Here is a 20,458-nt window from a genome sequence, read left to right as displayed (position 1 = left end):
TAGCTTTGTTTGTTTATTTATCAGGATAAACAACTGTCAAGGCAATAGGTTATTTCATCTGGATCCTGGGGACCACGGACCATCCTTCAGGCTCAGCTATATTACTACAGAGGACAGCTACGCTAGTCATAAGCTATATAACAGTCTATTGGACATTTTGAAGCGTGATCTAGTTTATTCATGCAAAGAAACGCCCTCACAAAGAGGATTCTAACTAGGACTCCCCGTCCGAATGTGAGCAGGCTTGCATCTCCACAAACATGACTCTTATTTACCCTGGAGGAGGACCCCTCCTGTTACTGTTTCTGGCTACAATATTCCACAGTATGGCATAAAATACATCTAAATGGAGAATGTCCCCAAGTAGGCCAGTGATTTTAAATGGGAACAACTTCTAGACGCTTCTAGGCTATTGAAAAATACTTACCTACTGACATTGTCAGTTACCATGAAACCATGGAAGCAGGTTAATAAAGCCGAATATTAGCGTTTCCATTCATGAGTGAAACGCAAAAAGGTCCTATCTGCAAAAATAGCCTATTTCATGAAAAAATCAAAAACCTCTGCGTTTTTGACGGGCAAAAAATATGTGTTTTTTCGGCTATCGATATAGTTTTGAAAAGAAGGGAATTTCCCCACCCTGAGGTCCGTAGCATGTTCACGTACGATTCTCCTCCCACCTGCCTGGAAGAGGCTGCGCCCGCCGGTCCGCCCGCCCGCCCGGTGAGTTTTATAGCAACAGTTGCCCAGTGAGCAGCGCCATAGTCACCGTAGTCCTGGCGACTGTAACCCACCAACAACAACCTCTCTCCATCATTACCACCTCCTCCACCATCCTCATCTTCATCTACCAGTCCACAACACAGGTTTGAACGATATATTACACTTTTGCAAAAAAATCGCCATATTCTTTATCATAGGGCATTTTGGCAGATGGTGTTTGTGCGTTTGTTCATTTTTCTCCGCTATTGACCGAAGGCTCTGTGAATGGCTGGGTTAGTTTGCTAGCGAGGGTGTTTCTTTGTAACGTGTTAGCTTTTCTGCTAATGCTCCTTTGAATAACCACCACCTAGATTTTGGCCGCTGTCACTTTGTTGTTTCATTGCTTAAAGTCATATGAATCAATGCACCTTCGTGCATTTTCAAAGCATTGATTGTTGTGTAGTTGCATAGACTTGGCAGTTTTTGGTGTTAACACAAGTATGTGCTAGTAGATTGATGCTAGCTGGTCAGCTGGAGCAGGAGCAGGTGTCTGTTGTTGCTAGGTTGCTAAAGCCAGCGTCGCTTCCCACAATGCGAGTCTTTTTGGTTACATTAAAGTGATCATTTAAGTCATAAAGTAAGTTGTTAAAACATTCCATTATATATGTAGCTATACAGATAAGATAAGAAATCACTGTGTGCTAGCTCCCGTACAGTATCAGCTACTGACAATAGCTAAGCCATTACTTTCCCTTTTGTCTTAGAGGAGAGAGCTTCGCTGACAATTCAGCTGCTTTATTCTGTGAGATCAGATGACTTATGATACGCATCAGGGCGACCAAAGTTAGTGGAAAGACAAGAAGTACACGTGTTGGCTATAAGTATTATATTAATGAACAGTCTTTCAGTTATCATCTGTACCATCCTTATTGCCAACACCAGACCTGTAGTTTGGATGTAGGTTTATTATATATTAAAGATTAGTACAATTGTTATTAAAGAAACATACATTTTAAGCGTTGAAACTTGGCCTGGATTTATGCAGAAATGCCACTGCAATTGTTAGAAATGAAATGTTACTCCAACTAGTTGATGCCTCTTGTCAGCTCGATACATTTGTCTCATAATTAATCAATACAATGGCATTACTCCTTGTTTAGTCTTGTGAGTAGAAGCTTGAATTTTTAATTTCACAAAGTTGCATCACATTTCTAGATTAGTTATACTATTATGTGTGATTTATACAACTGTGTTAGCCACACAAGTTAACATGTACTAGAGTGTTTCTCTCTTAGACTACATATTATTTTTGGTTATTGTAACTGAATCTGTGATAGATTGATGAGAGCCCAGTGTATTTGTTCATACCAACTGTAGATTATTATCATTATATCAAACTACATATAGCCTCAAAATGAAACTCTGCTGGCACCCTCCCAAATTGTGCACACTTTAACCCACACACAATGCAGGATGTTGGGAACTGCTAGTTATCAGCTCATGTTACCACTTACCTGTAGTCCGCTAGAGCAGAAATAGTACCATGCCACCTGCTGCCAGGATCCTGTTGCATTTCCAATCACTTAAAGAGGGGCTGATTAATTCAATTATTCAGTCATCCATTTTCATGGCTTAGCAAAATACAGAATGTTGGGTCTGTTTCTGGCCGCAGTAAGACAGTTTTTAAAATGTGAAATTTGTAGAACTCAAAAGCATAATATTTGGACTTTAAAAATGTGTAATTGTAAAAATGTTGTGTCATTTTGAGCAGTGGCTTGTTTATTTATTTAATCAAGGATGTAAACTACATACATTTCCTTCTGTACTTTTATTGTTCAGAATTTCAGACTTCACCTTTGCATTTGATAATTGAATGCAAATGTACTATTTTTGTCATATTCATAATCTTTTTTATGTTAACCAAATCTGATCTAAAATCCTGGCCAAAATGTTGTCCTCCTTGGTGGCTTTTGTTCCTCTGTGTCTTTTGTAGGGCTCGCACTTGCTCAGTGGAGCACAGCGTTTAAGTGGGCCACAGGGGAGAGCCTGAATGGTGAGGCAGGAGGTGTGTGTGTTTGTGTGTGTGTGTGTGTGTGTGTGTGTGGAGGGGGTTGGGGTGATGCAGGGACTCCTTTTGTACATAGGTAGACTTTCTTAGTTTGGGCCATGCATTTAAAAATATCTACATGGTCCTTTTACAAATTCCTAACATTTTATGTGGGTTTCAGCATGTTTTACTATTGTAATTTGTGTGAATATAATTTTGACAACAGTAATGATGTAATAATAAAAATTGTTGTTGTACCTTTTGAGAGTGATGCCATAATAATGATGTATTGTGTAAAGAAGCATCAAATCACCATTCAGCTCACCTAAATCCATATGTAACATGATGTGTTAGTGACCAAATGTTCTAAAAACTTTTATTAACCACAACATGATGCAAACCAGCCAATGGCACAAGAATGAGGGAAAGGGCCAGGTAGTCCTTGGAGAGCCTGGAAGTAGTTTGGAGAGCGGTCTTAATTAACCAAGAGAGGCTTGTTTATGGAAACTGCAATGGGAGGAGAGGGCTGCCCGTGGAAGCAATGGGTGTTATCCATGCTATTATTAACTCACAAACACAGGTTTGCCTTTAGTTCAGTCTTTCATTGTTTTATCTTATTTTATCTAATTTATATTAAGGTAGCCTTGATATTTTTTTCACAAATGAAGGTTCTTTTATAGCAGACCAGTATATTGTTTATTTACGTAAAAGAATCTTTGTTTGGAAATACAATTTGATAAACAAATTATTAAGGATTTTTGGTTATCTCTTAAAAACTATGGGAAACATTAAAAAAAAATCTTATTCATGCATACAGAAAGCCATTGTATTAACTTGATAGAATTGCAACAATTACTATTTAGATTAATTATTTGGACTGTTTATTAATAGTTAGGTAATTAATAGTTATTGCTAATTGTAAACCTGCAAGTCCCAGACTATGACATGTGCTGAGCCTGAGACAAGAAGTTTTTGTACAATACCATTTGTCATTTTGTCCTGATTGTCCTGATTGTCAGGAAAAATAACATATTACTCTATTAAGAAGAGGAGTATTTTCATTTTAATTTGGTTATAATATAAAATAACACAGAATCATTTGATTAATACACTAATTAGCGAAAACTGTGAACAACTAAAATCTTTACGTATGGTCATACCAATGTAATAAAGAAAATGAGACAACATTAGCAAGATATTTCCTGAATTTCCACCGACCAGAAGTTTTAAGATTCAGAGAAGGAGATGAGGAAGATGACTCAAGATTGTGCAACTGAAATGTAGCACATTAGGGAACATGGTTTAAAGTACAAATATTAATTAGATCTTTTAACAAACAATAATGTCAATATTATATCATTTCTATTCTTATTATGCTATACAAACCTTTGGATGTCTTTTTCACATGTAAATGCGGAAACTATGCTGCAACAGGAAGCTGCATTTATTTGGAGTTTGTTAAAAATTAACTTGTTTTTATGGCGGTGAACCTGGAGACAGGACCATGTGCCACTGATGCATAAGGCTCTCAGTACATGGAGTACCATAAGAAAGGAACAGATGCTTGGATTAAAATGCTCTGTACCTGTTTAGAAGCATGTAAGACAAGAGAGTTGATGTTCCAACAAAAGCATTGCCATTTAGTGCACTTGGTCAGCTGACATTTAAGTCACTTCCTAGTGCTATTCCTATATTGGCTACATTTGAGATCAAGTAACTGTTGTGTTTCTGTTGGTCTCTAATTAATGTGTGTTCTTTAGGCGCCATGCAGACCCCTGAAGCGGGCGCTGACTCCACCTCCACTGTCCCCCTTCAGACCACTGTGCCTGTTCAGCCTGCAGGCTCCTCCCAGCAACAGGTACAGTCTCACGTCACAGTGCTTCTGTGCTGCCCTCACTGCCACACTTACAGAGTGCACGATTTCAATAAGATGCCTGTTCATTTATTTTCTGTGATTTGTGTCTTACCAGGCCCAGACTGTTCAACAGGTTCAGCATGTTTACCCAGCACAGGTGCAGTATGTGGAGGAAAACAGTGGGGTTTACACCAATGGAAACATGTAAGTGTGTCCTCGCTAAAACTGGGTCTGAAAGTCTGTTTGTCCTCTCAAGTACTCATTCATGTCACTCGCACATGCTCCAAGTTTGAGTGTGCTGTTGCTTGTATTCTATACAGTTGTATGTTTGTGAAGGTCACCTGAAAATGACCTGAAGTAGGCAAAAGTCACAGACGCCAGCCTCAAAGTGAGGATAACTAAGAGGAGCGAAAGAACACAGGGAATAGGGTTATGCACGCACAGCAACAGGCTCAAGCTGTGTTTGCTGAGCTGAGCACACACTTAGTGCATGTGAAGATGCATTCAGGTAGTGTAGCCACACTTGGTACACAGTAAGTAACGCATCAGCAATATAACCTCAAACAGCTAGCACCATGCGTGAACTAAAATGTAATAACAGAGTGACCGCCCTTATTACCATTAGTGATCCATGTACAAAACGAGTGAATCACTCACAGATATAAAGGATGAACTTAAAAGAAAACTGGCAACAGAAGGAATATTTTGTTGCCCAATTGTTTTAAAAAATGATGTCATTGTTGCAAATTGTTGTAAGAGAGAGAAATTTTTTTCTTTTGTTTTATTCCGTATCTTATTTTTTCCATTAAGACCGGTACATTATTGAATATTGACAATATTTTAACACATTCCATCTCTTTTAAACAGAAGATCTTACACATACTCAGAGACGCAGCTGTATAGCCAGAACAGTGGAGGGAGCTATTTCGACACCCAGGGGAGTTCACCACAAGTGTCCACAGTGGTCACATCTCATGGCCTGACCAACAATGGAGGAGGTGGCAATGGAGGCATGAGCATAGGCCTGACAGGGGCTCAGGTAATCAGCAGCACTTCTGGGGGCTACCTCATGGACAACACTGGATCCCACACTGCGACCCAAGCTGCACGAGCTTCCCCAGCCACTGTAAGTCTGCAGCACAACTCTGCATGTTTGTTTTTGGCCTTTTGAGCAGGCCATGTCCTTAGTCCATCACAGAGATTCAGCTCCCCCTTGTATGTAAGCAAACATGTTTTAATCATTGAGACTGTTCATCATCACTGTACACCTCTTAGACATTTAACACTACACTTTTGTCTGCATGTGGCAGTGCTTGCTTTGGTTATCTTTTTGCTGGGTGCTTAGAAATGGTCTTTGATACTATACTTTTTTATTTTATTTTTTATGTTTTTGTGCTTTTTCGTGGTTTATCAGATTGAAATGGCGATTGAGACGCTCCAAAAATCTGAAGGTTTATCCAGTCAGAGAAGTTCGCTGCTGAACAGCCATGTAAGTGCTAGCCTTTGCCTGACTTTGGCTTTCATCTTGCCTCCTTTGCCTCCGTCGGCCTTCTTCTCTCTTTCATTTAAAATAGATTTTTGTTGCTGGTTATTAGAATTTCCCGTGCAGTCATACCATGAGTTATTAGCATTAACATCTTGCACATACCCTTGTGAGTGACACTGCATGTGTTCTCTTGCAGCTTCAGTGGCTTCTGGACAATTATGAGACGGCTGAGGGCGTCAGTTTACCACGTTCCACACTCTACAATCACTATTTACGCCACTGCCAGGAGCAGAAACTGGACCCTGTCAATGCAGCCTCTTTCGGCAAACTCATTCGTTCAATCTTCATGGGACTACGCACAAGGCGCCTTGGGACCAGGTTAGTTGTTTATTTTAATTTTTTTTGTTATGATGTTTTGTTTCTTGGTCTTAAATACATTTTGCTATGACAGAGGGAATTCCAAATACCATTACTATGGTATACGTGTGAAGCCTGATTCTCCACTCAACAGACTTCAAGAAGACATGCAGTATATGGCTCTTAGACAGCAGCCTGTTCAGCAGAAGCAACGGTACACAAGTGTTAAAACCGAAGAAGTTGTATAACAAGCTCTATTAAATACTGATGAACCTGACTGATTCCAGATTTAAGCCAGTGCAGAAGTTTGACACCAGCTCCGGGGACAGTTATTCAGGAGGAGGCCAGCACCAACCTGGGGTGGCAGAGCAGACAGTTATTGCACAGAGCCAGCACCACCAGCAGTTTTTAGGTTTGTTTTTACACCATTTATTTTATCAATTTTAAATTCATATTGTGATATTAGTTATTTATTCATAAAATCCCATTTTATTAAAATCCTTTTTAGATGCATCTCGAGCACTACCTGACTTTATCGAGCTGAATCTTGGACAGAGTAATCTTGAAAATATCAGTCAAGAGGATGTGAAGGCGCTACAATCACTTTACCGAGAGCACTGCGAGGTACCATCAAGTATACAGTGTGGTTAAGAAAAGGGGATTTCAGTGAAGTGATAAAATATCTTGACTTTTCAGTACAAATAATAATCTTTTGGAATTCAGCCATTAGCAGCACTTAGTTTGAGGCTGGATTTAGAATATGGAAAACTTTGGGAAAGGTTATGCATGTTTATAGTGACAGATTAATAAATGCCATGTACTGACATTTGAGATGTGTTTTTTCATCATGCAATTATAGTTTCAAAACCTAATAGCTTTGTCACTGCTGTTAATTCTGCATAGAATTGCATAAATGAAATGTAATTCTCTTGTTTTTAGGCTATCTTGGATGTGGTTGTAAACCTTCAGTTCAGTCTCATTGAGAAGCTGTGGCAGACATTTTGGCGTTATACTCCTCCTGATTCAGCAGAGGGTGCCACAGTAACAGAAAACAGGTACTGATACATTTCTTTGGACCTTGTATGTGATTTTCAGTTCTTGTGTGTGCTTGTGCACACAATGGTTCACAGTTCAATTTAACAAAATGCCGTTTATCATCAGTTGAAAGCAAAGTATCAGCCTTTTCAATAATAACTTGGGAATTAAACATTTTAAAATTTCAAGTACACCCTCACACAGCACACCTAATAAATAATTAGTCCATCGCGTACAGTTTTGTGACTTCATTTGTATGTTGGCACTTATTTAGAACCTGAACAATTTGTGGAAAGAAGCTATTGATGTCCCAAGGCTGGAAATAGCCTTTTGCAGCATTCACTGTGTTAGAAAAACTGTACAGGTGTAATGCCCCATTTATTCCAAATAATGTGAACCATGTGCAAGGGACTATCCCTGATAATTGTTACTCTGTCATCGTATAACATTAGAATGAGAAGTGTGAAGAGTCCGTCAGTCATCCAGGTAGAATCCATGGCGAGGAGAAAATTCTTCAGTTCTCAGAACTGAAGAAGCAGCTTGGATGAGCTGCGAAACATCTTCAACCAAACTAATTTTTGTCCAGTCGACAAACTGAATTTTCTCCTCGCCATTAGAATGAGAAATGGGACTAAGTGGGCAGCGCATAGATAAATATGTATGTACAGTATGTATGTATAAAGAAGTGGACTAAGCGTGTGTGACATCGGCCATAGCGTTCAGCTCCAGTTAAATGAAGCTTGCCATGTTAACGGTTACAGGGACGAATTTGGAGCCAGGCTCTATATTATAAATAGGAATTTTTAATGGACAAAATAGCAAGAAAAAAACCCACCAGGATCATGTAGAGTGGGTTTATATGAACATTTTAAGACCAAACAGACATGGCTCACTGCAGCAATTACAGAGAGAAGGGTGACAATGTTCCAATGTCAATGGGAGCCAGGGTCAGAAGGAGCTGGAATCGCCTGCATGTGAACTTCCTACTTGGAATGCAGCAGTTGGCGCGTTAGCTATGCCCATTTATATATACAGTTTATGGGGCAGCGGTAACAATTAAACTGACTTAAAGTTCAGATCTCATTTTAAATAATAAATGTTGCACATAGCTCATCATTTGCATTGCCCATTGTTCCTAGTTTTATTTTCTTTGTATTCTGTTGGAGAATTTGTTAATTTTGCAACTTTGTCCTCTTAAAACTGAAAACACTGAGTTAAACACTGCCTTTTGTTCATTCATAATAAATGTGTTTACAGCAGCATAAGTGAGATTGAAGGCCGACTCCCACGTTCACAGCTGATAGTTCTGTGTCGAAATGAATCTGTTCTAAAATGGATGAGCACCTGCGACCATCTCATGTACCAGGCCCTTGTTGAGATTCTCATTCCTGATGTCCTGAGACCAATTCCCAGTAAGAACCTCCATTAATTTCTCTTGTGCTTTTGATAATGAACTGTTTTCAAGACTGCCTTGCTTTAAGGTGCCTTGACTCAAGCCATTCGTAACTTTGCCAAAAGCCTGGAAGGTTGGCTGACTAATGCCATGAATGCCATTCCACAGAGAATGATACAGACCAAGGTATAACAGTTCAGCTTGTCAGAAACTCAACTCTAAGCTTTGTAATACTGGAATATGTAAATTTGTTTATATAAGACTTTTGTGCCTGTCCTCTAGATTGCCGCTGTTAGTGCCTTTGCACAAACTTTGCGCAGATACACATCCCTTAACCATCTGGCTCAGGCAGCACGTGCTGTTCTGCAAAACACCTCCCAAATCAACCAGATGCTAAGTGATCTTAACCGAGTGGATTTTGCCAATGTGCAGGTCAGTTCACCATTCTTTTGTGTCCTTTTTACAGCACCCTAGATTTCACCTAGCCCTGATGCTTGGTCTTTTACATGTTAGCTCATGTCTCTTTGTGCATGTGGTGAACAGGAGCAGGCCTCATGGGTGTGCCAGTGTGAGGAAGGAGTGGTGCAGCACTTGGAGCAGGACTTCAAAGCCACGCTGCAGCAACAGAGCTCTCTGGAGCAGTGGGCTGCTTGGCTGGACAACGTGGTCACTCAAGTGCTCAAGCCCTTTGAGCATCGGCCTAGCTTCCCCAGAGCTGCCCGACAATTTTTACTTAAGTGGTCTTTCTACAGGTTTGTCCTTTCATTTCTTACACAAGTATTTACTGGTTATGTCAATGCTAAATGTCTTTCTTTACCCTCAGTTCTATGGTAATCAGGGACCTGACCCTGCGCAGTGCTGCCAGCTTTGGCTCATTCCACCTGATCCGTCTGCTCTATGATGAATACATGTTCTACTTGGTGGAGCACCGTGTGGCCCAGGCCACAGGGGAGACGCCAATTGGTGTCATGGGCGAAGTATGTTCACGTTATTTAAATAGTCCTTATCCAGAATCTGATTGTTGGACATTGATTGATGAACTGTACCTGTGGTTTCAGTTTGACAGTCTGAACAGTTTAACACTCACAAACATTGACAAAGGTTAGTGGCCCTGGGATATAATGTATTTGATTTATTAATTCAGTCATATGACCAATTTTTTTTCTTGCTGACTAGATGAGACAAGTGGAATGGACAGTGACTTGGAGGACGACACAGACACTTGTGGTGAACCTTTAGCAAAGCGGGAGAGGTCTGAGCATGAAGTGATCCAGGTGATCCAAGTGGGAGCCTTGGAGGATGGCTCTCACCCTGTGGTGGGGGTGGTCCAGCCCGGTGTTCTGCACTCACTGCCCCAGCCTCCTCCAGACCACAGTGAACACATCCTAACCCCATCATCTGCGACACCCACTATTCGCCACTGCAGCGCCACGGGCAACACCTATGCCTCTGTTTGAACATGTTGGGGCCGACCTTTTATGCTGTCTCACTAATTACATATCTCTTCTGTATACATGTTTGTGTGTCTTCATGCTCTGTCTGTCTGCACTTGTGGGGGAACTCTCTTTCAGTTCAGCCTAGTCACGTGAGGACTGCTGACTGTTAAGCCACATTGTACTGTCCATGTCCAACTGCTCTGTTTCTGGATGTGGTGTTGTCTAGCAGTCCTGTGCTCTTATATAGTGTGCCAGCCCTTGGGAAAGACTTGGAGGAAAAGGAAAGTTTCACCCCTAAAATGTGAGCTCAAATCCATGTCACTAGTCCCAGGGAAGTAAAGTCATTCACTCAGTCATTATTTCATAACATTTCTTATCATGTGCTTTTCCTGTATTTGAATTGGTATTACCCCAAATCATGGTGCTATTGCTGTTCTTTTTTGCAGTCCATTCTCATTTTGGAAGCATTCATAACAAGCATACTAACATGCAACTGTTGGCTGAAATGAAAATGAGTATTGCATGTAGCCAACAAAGAAAACTGGGTGGGTAGAAAAAATACTGATGGGGTTGTCGTTGGTTGTCACTTGCTAGTAACTGTTGATAGCTTTTAGCAAGAGGAAGAGCTTAAATGTGTGCTGCTTTTTTAAGTGTACATACGAGTGGGATTGGACAGACTGACTTTCTCTATGCTAGCTTTTTTATGCATTTGATGCATAACGCTTGCCTTTTGTTATTTCAATGCTCTGTAGTGTGTACTGGGCATGTTTCTGTTACTTGTGATGTTATTTAAGGACCAAAAACAACCCATCCAGGAAGGAGAGCTGTTTCCTGTCCCATAGTGCCATGTTGCAGAGCAAAACGAATGTCAGGGATTATATGTACCTCGGCTTTATCATAGTGCCTTATCCTAAAATGCAGCTGTCCTTGAGTGCTGTCTGTCTGGTGCAGAGTCCACTGCCTTTCTGTGTCGTCCCAGCCACACGTTTGGCTTTCTGGTGACTTGTGGCTGGATTTGGGCTGGCTCATTAGTGTTGAGACCTAGGGATGGGCTCTCTTCTCTTGACCAGCACTACAAAGCTTCAACATATCTGATTCTAAATCCTGTTTTTAGCCTTGTTCCTGCCCCCACTCTGCCCTCTTGAGGCCTGTTCTTGCATTTGTCTTTTGTTAAGGGTGAAGTGTAAGTACGTATGTGTGTGCGTTTGTTGACTGTACTTGTGTGTTTGAACACATCCATCAGTCGCCCTACCTCAAACCAGTGGTGCCAGCCCTTTGACGCGTGCAGAACACTCTCCTGACCTTATTGTGCACATCAGCATTGCTTTTCTTAGACCTTTGACAATGTTTTCATTTGACATTTATCCCTTCACAAACTTCAACATTTCTGTTGGATGATCTTTGTAAACTGGATCAAACATAGATATTTTCTGATATTAATTCAAAGAGATATATAGAATCTTATATATATATATATATATGTATAGTATAAGAAATGATAACCATTGCAAATATATGTTTCTTTTTATGTGGACATTGAGTTTATGTTTTTTTCTGTAGCTTCTCTGTAATTAACTCATTAACTCTGTGACTGTGATCAGAAAAAGCATGGGAACTAACTGCTCATTCATTGGTCTTCATCTATACTTGAACTCTTATAGCCTTCTACTGTATGTGGTGGAGAAATGTGAGATTAATCCTCTAAATAGGAACTCTTTCTACTATTTGTTTAGGTTATGTTTTGTTTACTTTTTTGTCTTTAAAAAGTTCCAACACTTAATTTTTTTCCTCAATATTTATTTATTGATATTTATTGTGTTTTATGCTATGGTGGATTATTCTCTGCGAAAGATCTACTGTACAGGACTGGATTGAGAGATTGTGGTGTATTTTTGTGACGTGGAATGTTGATACTGTTTTGCTGTACTGACAAATCTAGGACTTTTTGATTTAAGAGCTGGGGTTTGTTCCTTCCTGTGTCATTACATTTAAAGGGAGACAAGTGCAAATACTGTGTTTTTTTTTTTGTTTTTTTTGTTTGTTTGTTTTTTCCCCCCCTTTTTTTTTAATATGTATAACAAGGGAATTGGCCTGAAGTTTGGGACTCCCAAAGCTGCACTGCATCCCCTAGAAATGAGTGATACGCATAATGATTCTGTAGCCTTACCATGATCCTGATAGCTTGAAATACCTGGATTAGTTACTCTGAAAAAGTGTGCTTGTACACTTAAAACATTTTATTTCTAATAAAATATGGATAATGTGCTCATTTCTGGTAAGTTTTGTCCCATCTATCAATTACTGCTGTTACAGAAGAGGTCTTTTTTCAACCCAGTGGTTTGTGAATGCAGCTTTGAATGTCCTTCTCACAAGAGGCTTCAGATGCATTGTGCAACAGTTTTTCTTCGCCTGCTATAAATACTGTGTAGATGCAACTTTGTATTATTTTTGTGCCTGAGGTGTTTTGTAAATTTGATTTTAAACTCTAATGGTTCGCTTTAGGAACATAAGTGCTTTCTTGTCTTGCACGTAAATTATGTGCTGCTAGTTTTTAAAATATTTTCTTTAATATTATTTGAAGACTGCACATGCCAGACAGTGATTTCTGCTTACTAGAGTCTACCTGGTTTACTGATGCTGTTGCTGCCAACACATTTGTATTTTATGATTCAAGATTGTTTTTGTATAGGCTGTTTGAAAATGAACCTGTTCTCAACTGTCATGTGCTACATTCTGTATAAATCGCAGAAGCTGTCATTGAAAAGCGTTGTAAATGTCTCATACTCTGGATGGCAGTCTTACTGACCCTCAGCAGACTCTGGTGCCTTTCATTTTAGCCAGGCCAGAGCAGATGGCCTGGGTGACTGTTGGGTAATGGTGGACTATAGGGTTGAGCATTGAGGAACCCAGGGCTGTGAACACTGGATTACAATTATTCACTGAAAACGACACATGCAAACTAGTTTACACTTGGTCCTTAACCTTCAGACAGCTTTTTATTGTATAGGACAGTTAATGTAAGTGAAAAGAGCTCTTACGATTTTACCTTGTTCTTTTTGTCAAACTGATATTTCCTGAATGCTGTGAGCTGTTTTGATATTTCTATTTGGATGTTTTCAAGTGCCATTTGACAGTGACTAGTGAGTCGTGGCCAGCTGTAGCACGCACTAATGCAAGCACAAGCATTTGGCAGTGGCATTTGGGAAGGTTTTGATTTTGATTTGCCCAAGACAAAATATGTAAATATCAAAATATATTTATTTGTGTCCTAATTATGATTTGTGAACACTCCTTTCTAACTTAAGTGCTTTGTGTTTTCCTTTCTTACCCTTTTCCTTGATTATGTATATCTGATATATATTACAGATTTAATGTGATTTTCTTTTTGTGTTGTTTTCTTAATATAATGTAGTTTCTTCAACTGGCAAACAAACCAATGCCTGTAGGGTGATTTGTATTGTGTAGTTAAAAAAATCAAGGATGACTGGGGGACTTTTATATTTATAAAAAAAAAAAAAGTTTAGTGTGTCGTATTGCTAATTGTAGAAACTATTACGGACACATGTAGTTTGTTTTTTCTCTGAATATTTCAGATCTCAGCTCAGGCTAGCTTCTAGTGTTGTTTTCATAAGATTTGTGACTTGTCTTTGCAGTAATAAACGTTATCTTGTTCAAAATCAAGTCTCACCTTTGCATTTTGAAAGCATCATCTTTACAGTAGGTAATGTGAGTACAAATGCCAATGAGAACAAGATTTTGAGAGAATTATGAATTAAGTAGGACAACATAAAACTTATTTTCAAATGTGGAAGAAACCAAAAGCCAAGTACCTAATGATTTAAGCACTTAGTGAGTATTAGTGAAGGAACCCTAAAACAGAAAATGGTTAATGACTGAAGGGGACTCAAAGAAGACAGAACTAGTGAATATAAAGCACTAGTGTTAGCCCATTACATTTTATTCAACCATATTCATACATATAAACACCAACATAATTCAAACTTCAGTATGCATGACATATTTGTAAATATTATGAGCATGAACTTGCATTTCCTGAAAGATTTACAACTTTTTTTTTCTTTTTTGTAATGGTTTTATCACTGTAAAGGTAGCAAAATGTATAAAATACTGCAACACAGAGCTGCAAGAAGATGGAAACAAAATTCTTTGCAAGCAACATAATACTGACATGAATGTAGTTGGATGACCTCTCACCTTTTAGATATTTGGCTTCAGTATGGCTTACACTCCCTCACAGTTATTTCCTCGCTTTTTCATTCAAAATGTTATCTTACTCAAAAGTAATCATTTTAGGTTTCTTGTAGTTAAGCATTACATATAGACCAATCACTAATAGGTGTGGTACTGTAGAGTCTGACAGAAAATTAATTTTTTGACTACACTAGATGAAAGTGATCAATATGCAAAAAATCCATTAAAAATCCCTTTAAACCACACTTTAACAGATCTGAACAATGAGCAATAAAAATGAACTATGCTAAAACTGTATATGGAACAATTAGTAACCACAAGCAAAACTATGCAACAAGACAAAACTTGTAAAATAATAAAGTGCTAATCTGGACACTGGAGTTCTAATAAAAAGGTTTTGTACAAATAATAATTTCCTTTCTGTGGGATAACACCCATATTTTCAAAATATTTGATTACATTTATAAAGAAAATGGCCTGTTAAACATTAGTTATTAACTGTTTAAAAGATGTGCTGCTTAAAAGGGCTTGAGCAACGTTTTAGCATACATAAAAAATCTTGAAAAGAAGAGGGGATAAACCAAACAAACCTAAAACAAAAATGTCAGCAAAATATTAATAAAGATTACATTGTACAAGAACAAGGGCAATGAATAACATGATTTTACTTAAAATGTTCTGAATAGTCAAGGAAGGAGTCACTCCACTTCATGATACCAACTTGGCCTAGGAGAGCAACCAGAGGAGGACTGAACCAGCAGTGCACTACATTAACTATAACTACACAGATATTGTAATTGTAGAATCACTTTGGCCTTGTTTTTGTTTTTTTTGCCAAATTTGTTCCAGGGACAGTCCATTTGAGTGAGAGCATAATAGTGGTTGTCTGTTGAATACACATCCTGTTTCAGCATATTCCCGATGTGCAGTAATTCCTCCCAGTGTGACACGTGCTGTATATTCCTCCAGCTGTTGTTTGGAAGTCCCGGGCTAAGCACAAGGGATGTTTCTAGTGCATTTGAGGTATAGTGCAGAGTAAAGGTCCGTGCTGACACAACTCACTAAGCTGGGAATGGCTGTGTTTGCAGTCCTCCTCAGTCCCGACCGAACCTAAGGTGGAGTGATTTGCGTCCATAATTGCTTTTGTTGAGTATGTACAGTTTGTGTCCTCAGCTCAGTCCAGAGGCTGGGGGTCAGCTATGGGCATGGTGTGCAGAACCTCATCCAAGAGCTGTAGAGCTCGATGCAGATGGATCTCAATCCAGCAGGGTGTCTCTTTAATGCTCTGCCGGGGATAGTCAGGACCCCAGCCCTTCACAAAACTCATCCGTAAAATACACAGGCGACGCAAGTCATCCACACCAATGCCCGCAGCAGCTGACAAACCTAGAATAGACACGACTTTCTGATTAATGTGGTGTCAAATATTGTCTTCATACAAACATAGTTTATTTTTGTTTATTAACTCTGTATAATCAGACTACAAATTTTTCATTATTTGGATTCACTTTAATTTGATGAGACAGCGTGCCCTCCTGACTGAGAATAATGCATCAGAGCAGTCAGTATAGCAAGCCTGTGAAAGGCTAAGTGACACTCACTGATAGCTGGAGCGATGCCTCCTACAGACCCTGGACCAGGAATGTTCCCTGCAACAGCAGCGGCCTGCGCTGCAGCAGCCGCCTGAGCTGTGGCTGCCTGCTGCTGCATCTGTCGGTGGCACTGACGCAAGTCAAATACCTGAAGGAAGGAAGAAAAGACAGTCCGTGCCACACATATCATTTGTATTGGATGAATACATAGTTACTGACAGATTATTGTTACTTAAAAGGCCACCAATATTTTCATTCATTATAAAAATGCAGTACAACCTCAGTTCTCAAGACACAGTACTCGGGAAGCATTAAAAACAACTTGCAAAAAGAGCTTTACCTTGATGTAAGCACTTGGGTAGATTTTATGAACAGCATCTCCTGGGGCTCGACCAGCCTCACGGTCCAGGTAGTAGCTCTGCACAAACACTGCATGGTCACTCAGACAGCGCACCCATACATCTCCCTCTCCTTTGCACTCCAGCTGCACACCCTTACCAATGTGGAGCCTGACCAAAGAAAACAAAAGTGAGAAAATAACAGAATGTGCTTTAGGGCATTTATCATCATGGCAGATTAACAGCAGTGTCTGGGTACCTGGCTCTCTCTATGTTCTCAGTCCTGTGAACATTGCTCAGCTGACCCAAGCAGAAGCGATCCCCTCCAGAAGGATCCACATAGCCATCCACAGTTACAATGGGGCAAGTAGAGGGAACCTTAAATGTTTCACCAACCTGAACATCCATCTCAAAGTATGCAATTGAGCACCAGTACTCAGGAGCTGTAACAAACAAAACTTAACAACACTGATAAATAGTGACTAAATTAATCCAAACAAATGATACAGACCAGGATGATTAGAGATGGGGGGCTGGAAAGAGATTTCATTGGTAACAGACCCTGTAAGAATGTAGTGGCATATTTTACTCACCATTTAAATTTTTTAAAATGCCAACTTAAATGAGCTGACTTCAGTTAGCAAAAACTTACAATAATGGCCTGTGTGAGGCATAGGTGGATGATGCTGGAGATGGCCATTTTGATGTTGAGGCACTGCTGGGGTGAAGCTACTGCTTCTGCTCCAGTTAGGAGTAGGATCTGTTCATACAACAAAACATTTTGATAAAATATTATCCAGATAAGTTGACGTAATGCTGTACTGTATGCAGTTAGAGCATCTCACTTGATGGTCCAGCAGTGATGGTGGAGAAAGCAGAAGTTGAAGCTGAGCTGCTGCCCTCGGAAGGAGGTAGAAGAGCAGGGCTGCTGAAGGTCTCCTGGGGTCCAGGTCTGGAGGGAGGATGCTGAATTGTCTGCAGGTGACTTTCAGAGCTTGAGTGAGACTGCTGGTTATCATAGTCGTATTCATCCTTTACCAGAAGTGGACCTGTGAAAATATGTTCACAATAAACACTGTATATGCTAAAAGCATCAAGAATAGAAGTCTCTAAAAATGGGAGGGACTTTTACCTGAACTGGACAGGGTCAGCCCTGACAAATCTTCAGAAAAAAAAACACAAATATTTGAGGTTATAACTATATAATAGAACAGTGCATTAAACTAACCACATTTATCTTCAAATATACATTGCTTTACTAACCAATGCCAGGGGAAACCACCCTTTCATAGTGGTACGGGTTGACACATACATTGTCACATTTTAGGTCAAAGGCATACTGGCAATACTTCACGTGTTTTAATTCATTTTTGTGAAGATCAGGCCATCGCCAAAGTCTGGCATAAACCACATGTGGAAAGCCTTTACGCCCAGCAACCTAGAACATAGACAAAATAAACAGACACAAGTTAGTAAATAATCTGGTCACAAGAAATTAACGGAATACAGCAGCACCTGTACCTGTAAACGTCCATCCAAAGTCCGCTGGATTGTAACACACTTGCTAGGGTGAGCTCCATTTGTAGTGATGGCAGTGATTAGAGAATCCAGTTCATCTTTCTTTTCTTTCAGCTTCTTGACAAGACTTTCAATAGCTCTTTTTGCAAAGCTCTCACTCTCTCCTCCCTGCCGATGGCACATCAGACTGTGCACAATGCTCAAGCAGGCATCATTGCTTGTTGGAGTATTTGTGATTGACATCTTGCTCCTTAGGTTTCACCCTTAAGGGAGAGGCTGCTTCTTTTGTTTGTGTACCTAAAGACAAAGAAAAAGAAAAAAACACGTTTTATTACTGACTTTTCATATACATATAAACTACTTTTGTGAACATGATTTTGTTGTATCAGTAGGATGATGTTGTATAATCTGCCTGGGCCATGTAATCCGATGAGTGCATTTCACAGCATCGACATCAAAGACATATTCTGGTGGGCAACATAACACATGAAAAGGTACTATGCGATGTATTACAAAATATTTAATTTGCACAAATTAAACATTTCCTCCTCAGTTGAGTACAGCTCAGATGGCTCAAGTTAAAGTGGTGCTCCCCATGACAGTAGTGCACGGACACCGCGCCTGACTAACAAAGCTCTTCAACAGCCTATTTACGAGTCTTTTATTGGCCGATACTATAACATGCGACATGCATGTATACCCACCAATTAAATGGTGATATTAAAATGACACTGTGTGTATTTACGTTTCCCCTAAAACCAACTACTTATACTGTTCATTTTTGAATTGCGTAAAGACATGCCTTCACCGTGTTACCGTAAATAATGCTAGCCTGTCTAGCTAATGCTAGTTGAGCTTTATCATTGCGCACATATCAGCAAAAATTCGGTGATTTCATCTCCAGATTGAATCTGTTCTAGGATATACACCCACATATAAAACATTAGTTGAATTCATCGGATATTTAACAGTACAAAACCCCTTTACTATGGCATAGCGTGAGTGGCTGTGATTTTCGGCTAACTTGCGTTCATGCTAAAAGGCTAACCGTACAAGACGCTTATCAAACTTCTCAGCAGGCAATGAAAAATACTAGATGCCAACGATGATGGAGTTATAACATTTACAGAGACATACCAGATAGGGTGTACTCCGTTATTTCCGTTATACTGCGAAATGGTTAAGGTGTTTGCCCGAGAGCACAGCACTGGAGGCTACTGTGGGCTAAAGCTAGCTGTCCACGAAAATAAACAAGAAAAAAATCCTCTCCACCCACTGTGCTACCAGCGCGCGTGCGCAGCGAAGTCTGACGCAGGCCACAGAGCAGATGGGAGCAATGCATTGATTTCTAGAGTAGTAGAAATCTGTGTATCAGTAATCGTAAATCATTATTTTTAAATCCTATCCTAGAGCCATTTTTGTTTAACTAAAAGTGAGAGACTGCCAGGAAATTAAAAAAATCAAAATCCAAAATTTTTTCAAATGTGTGTGATTTTGTTGCGGTATGCCTATGCAAACAAATTTACAGAGGGGAATATGATTGTAGAGAATTGAGTATTTGCGTAAACTAGAGCTTACTGAAAATTTGCTTTTAAAATTACATTTTGTCTCAGCCTTAGAGCTAAATCTTTCTCTTTTCTTAAATCTGTCAGAATCTTGATGAATGCAAAAGTGACATTTTGGAGTTTGTATGTTCTACTTTAAGGAGTGATTTTTATGTGAACAAAAATGTATTTTGAGAAAATAAAGTTTTTTAGCCCTAAATTAAAGAATAAAATTATCTTTAAGTGGAAACTGAAAAGAGTTTGTAAAGTCCAAAAATACATGTTGTGTTAAAGCAGGTACTCAACATTAAAATATAATTTCTGTTTGGCAGCAATTTGACACAATGGGCTATAGGCTACTCATTAAGGCAAATAAGTTAAGATAAGTCAAGTCTCATTGCGACTTGAACATGCAAACACAAAGCCACCTTAAAATTCATGGTGTTGCATGCTATTAAACAGGCTGTGAAGTATACATTTTGGTTTGACCCTTTGCCTCAAAATGCAAAATGCAAAACACAACTCATTGACAGGCCTATAGTAACACTTGACCTTTCATGTTTCTTTTCCATGTAAAAGGAAACTGAATTCTGCTTTGAGAGTGAATACATTTTGCCAATTGTCCAAGTATCATGTTTTGATTGTTAATAGTATGTGTTGATGTGGCATGTTTTTGTGTGTGTGTGTGTTTTTTTTTTCTTCATCTGTACTGTTGTAGGAGCCTGATAGGAGAGTCATGCTGTCAATGATAGAAAAAGAAGGAGTGGATTTCAGAGGCAGCTTGATGGTAGGCTAGTCAATAGAGTCAGTTAGTGTTGGAGACCAGGAATCTGACACCACTTTTTCACAAATGCTGCCACTTGGAGTGGCGTCTCATCCTGAGTGACGGTCCACAAGACTCCAGGCTCTGACACCTTCTTATCAGTATGGCACTGAGCGACCG

At 39.5% G+C, this 20,458-nt stretch overlaps 2 protein-coding genes across 4 annotated transcripts; one reads left to right on the top strand and one right to left on the bottom strand.

The window, feature by feature from the left end:
• The first annotated feature begins 712 nt into the window (after nt 1–712).
• On the top strand, nt 713–11,845 carry rfx3 (regulatory factor X, 3 (influences HLA class II expression)). 3 transcript variants are annotated; one of them, XM_055153954.1, is made up of 17 exons: nt 713–866; nt 4,510–4,607; nt 4,720–4,808; nt 5,472–5,730; nt 6,019–6,093; nt 6,287–6,468; nt 6,542–6,661; nt 6,735–6,859; nt 6,956–7,071; nt 7,387–7,502; nt 8,740–8,894; nt 8,964–9,061; nt 9,158–9,307; nt 9,419–9,627; nt 9,699–9,852; nt 9,934–9,976; nt 10,052–11,845. In XM_055153954.1, exons 2-17 carry the CDS (start codon nt 4,515–4,517, stop codon nt 10,330–10,332), a joined length of 2,265 nt encoding a protein of 754 aa, XP_055009929.1. In that variant the 5' UTR covers nt 713–866; nt 4,510–4,514; the 3' UTR covers nt 10,333–11,845. The 3 variants fall into 3 exon arrangements, with proteins under 3 accessions (XP_055009929.1, XP_055009927.1, XP_055009928.1); XM_055153952.1 differs by having other exon boundaries at nt 9,699–9,976; XM_055153953.1 differs by lacking the exon at nt 713–866 and adding an exon at nt 2,486–2,755 and having other exon boundaries at nt 9,699–9,976.
• A 2,393-nt stretch (nt 11,846–14,238) lies between these two features.
• Nucleotides 14,239–19,241, bottom strand: smad4a (SMAD family member 4a). Its single transcript, XM_020925114.2, has 11 exons — nt 19,109–19,241; nt 17,975–18,268; nt 17,717–17,891; nt 17,586–17,615; nt 17,299–17,502; nt 17,106–17,213; nt 16,965–17,015; nt 16,713–16,896; nt 16,456–16,624; nt 16,125–16,263; nt 14,239–15,909 (listed from the first exon to the last, which is right to left on the bottom strand). The coding sequence occupies exons 2-11, from the start codon at nt 18,212–18,214 to the stop codon at nt 15,698–15,700; spliced, it is 1,512 nt and encodes a 503-aa protein (XP_020780773.1). The 5' UTR covers nt 18,215–18,268; nt 19,109–19,241; the 3' UTR covers nt 14,239–15,697.
• Between the last annotated feature and the right edge of the window lie 1,217 nt (nt 19,242–20,458).

Source organism: Boleophthalmus pectinirostris, unplaced genomic scaffold (genome assembly GCF_026225935.1).
Source record: "Boleophthalmus pectinirostris isolate CB_2022bp ecotype Guang Dong unplaced genomic scaffold, ASM2622593v1 HiC_scaffold_18, whole genome shotgun sequence".
In the NCBI taxonomy this organism is placed as follows: domain Eukaryota; kingdom Metazoa; phylum Chordata; class Actinopteri; order Gobiiformes; family Gobiidae; genus Boleophthalmus; species Boleophthalmus pectinirostris.
The sequence above is the reverse complement of the archived record's forward strand: the minus strand, read 5'-3'. Positions and strand labels throughout refer to the sequence as shown.

Excerpts from the sequence above, each read along its gene's own strand:
- rfx3 (XM_055153952.1), top strand. The coding sequence starts at position 4,515 with ATGCAGACCCCTGAAGCGGGCGCTGACTCCACCTCCACTGTCCCCCTT. Across the intron at positions 6,094-6,286 it reads GTTCGCTGCTGAACAGCCAT|CTTCAGTGGCTTCTGGACAA; the intron begins GTAAGTGCTAGC and ends GTTCTCTTGCAG. Across the intron at positions 6,469-6,541 it reads ACAAGGCGCCTTGGGACCAG|AGGGAATTCCAAATACCATT; the intron begins GTTAGTTGTTTA and ends TTGCTATGACAG.
- smad4a (XM_020925114.2), bottom strand. The coding sequence starts at position 18,214 with ATGTCAATCACAAATACTCCAACAAGCAATGATGCCTGCTTGAGCATT. Across the intron at positions 17,214-17,298 it reads CATCACTGCTGGACCATCAA|ATCCTACTCCTAACTGGAGC; the intron begins GTGAGATGCTCT and ends TTGTATGAACAG. Across the intron at positions 16,625-16,712 it reads GAGAACATAGAGAGAGCCAG|GCTCCACATTGGTAAGGGTG; the intron begins GTACCCAGACAC and ends TTCTTTGGTCAG.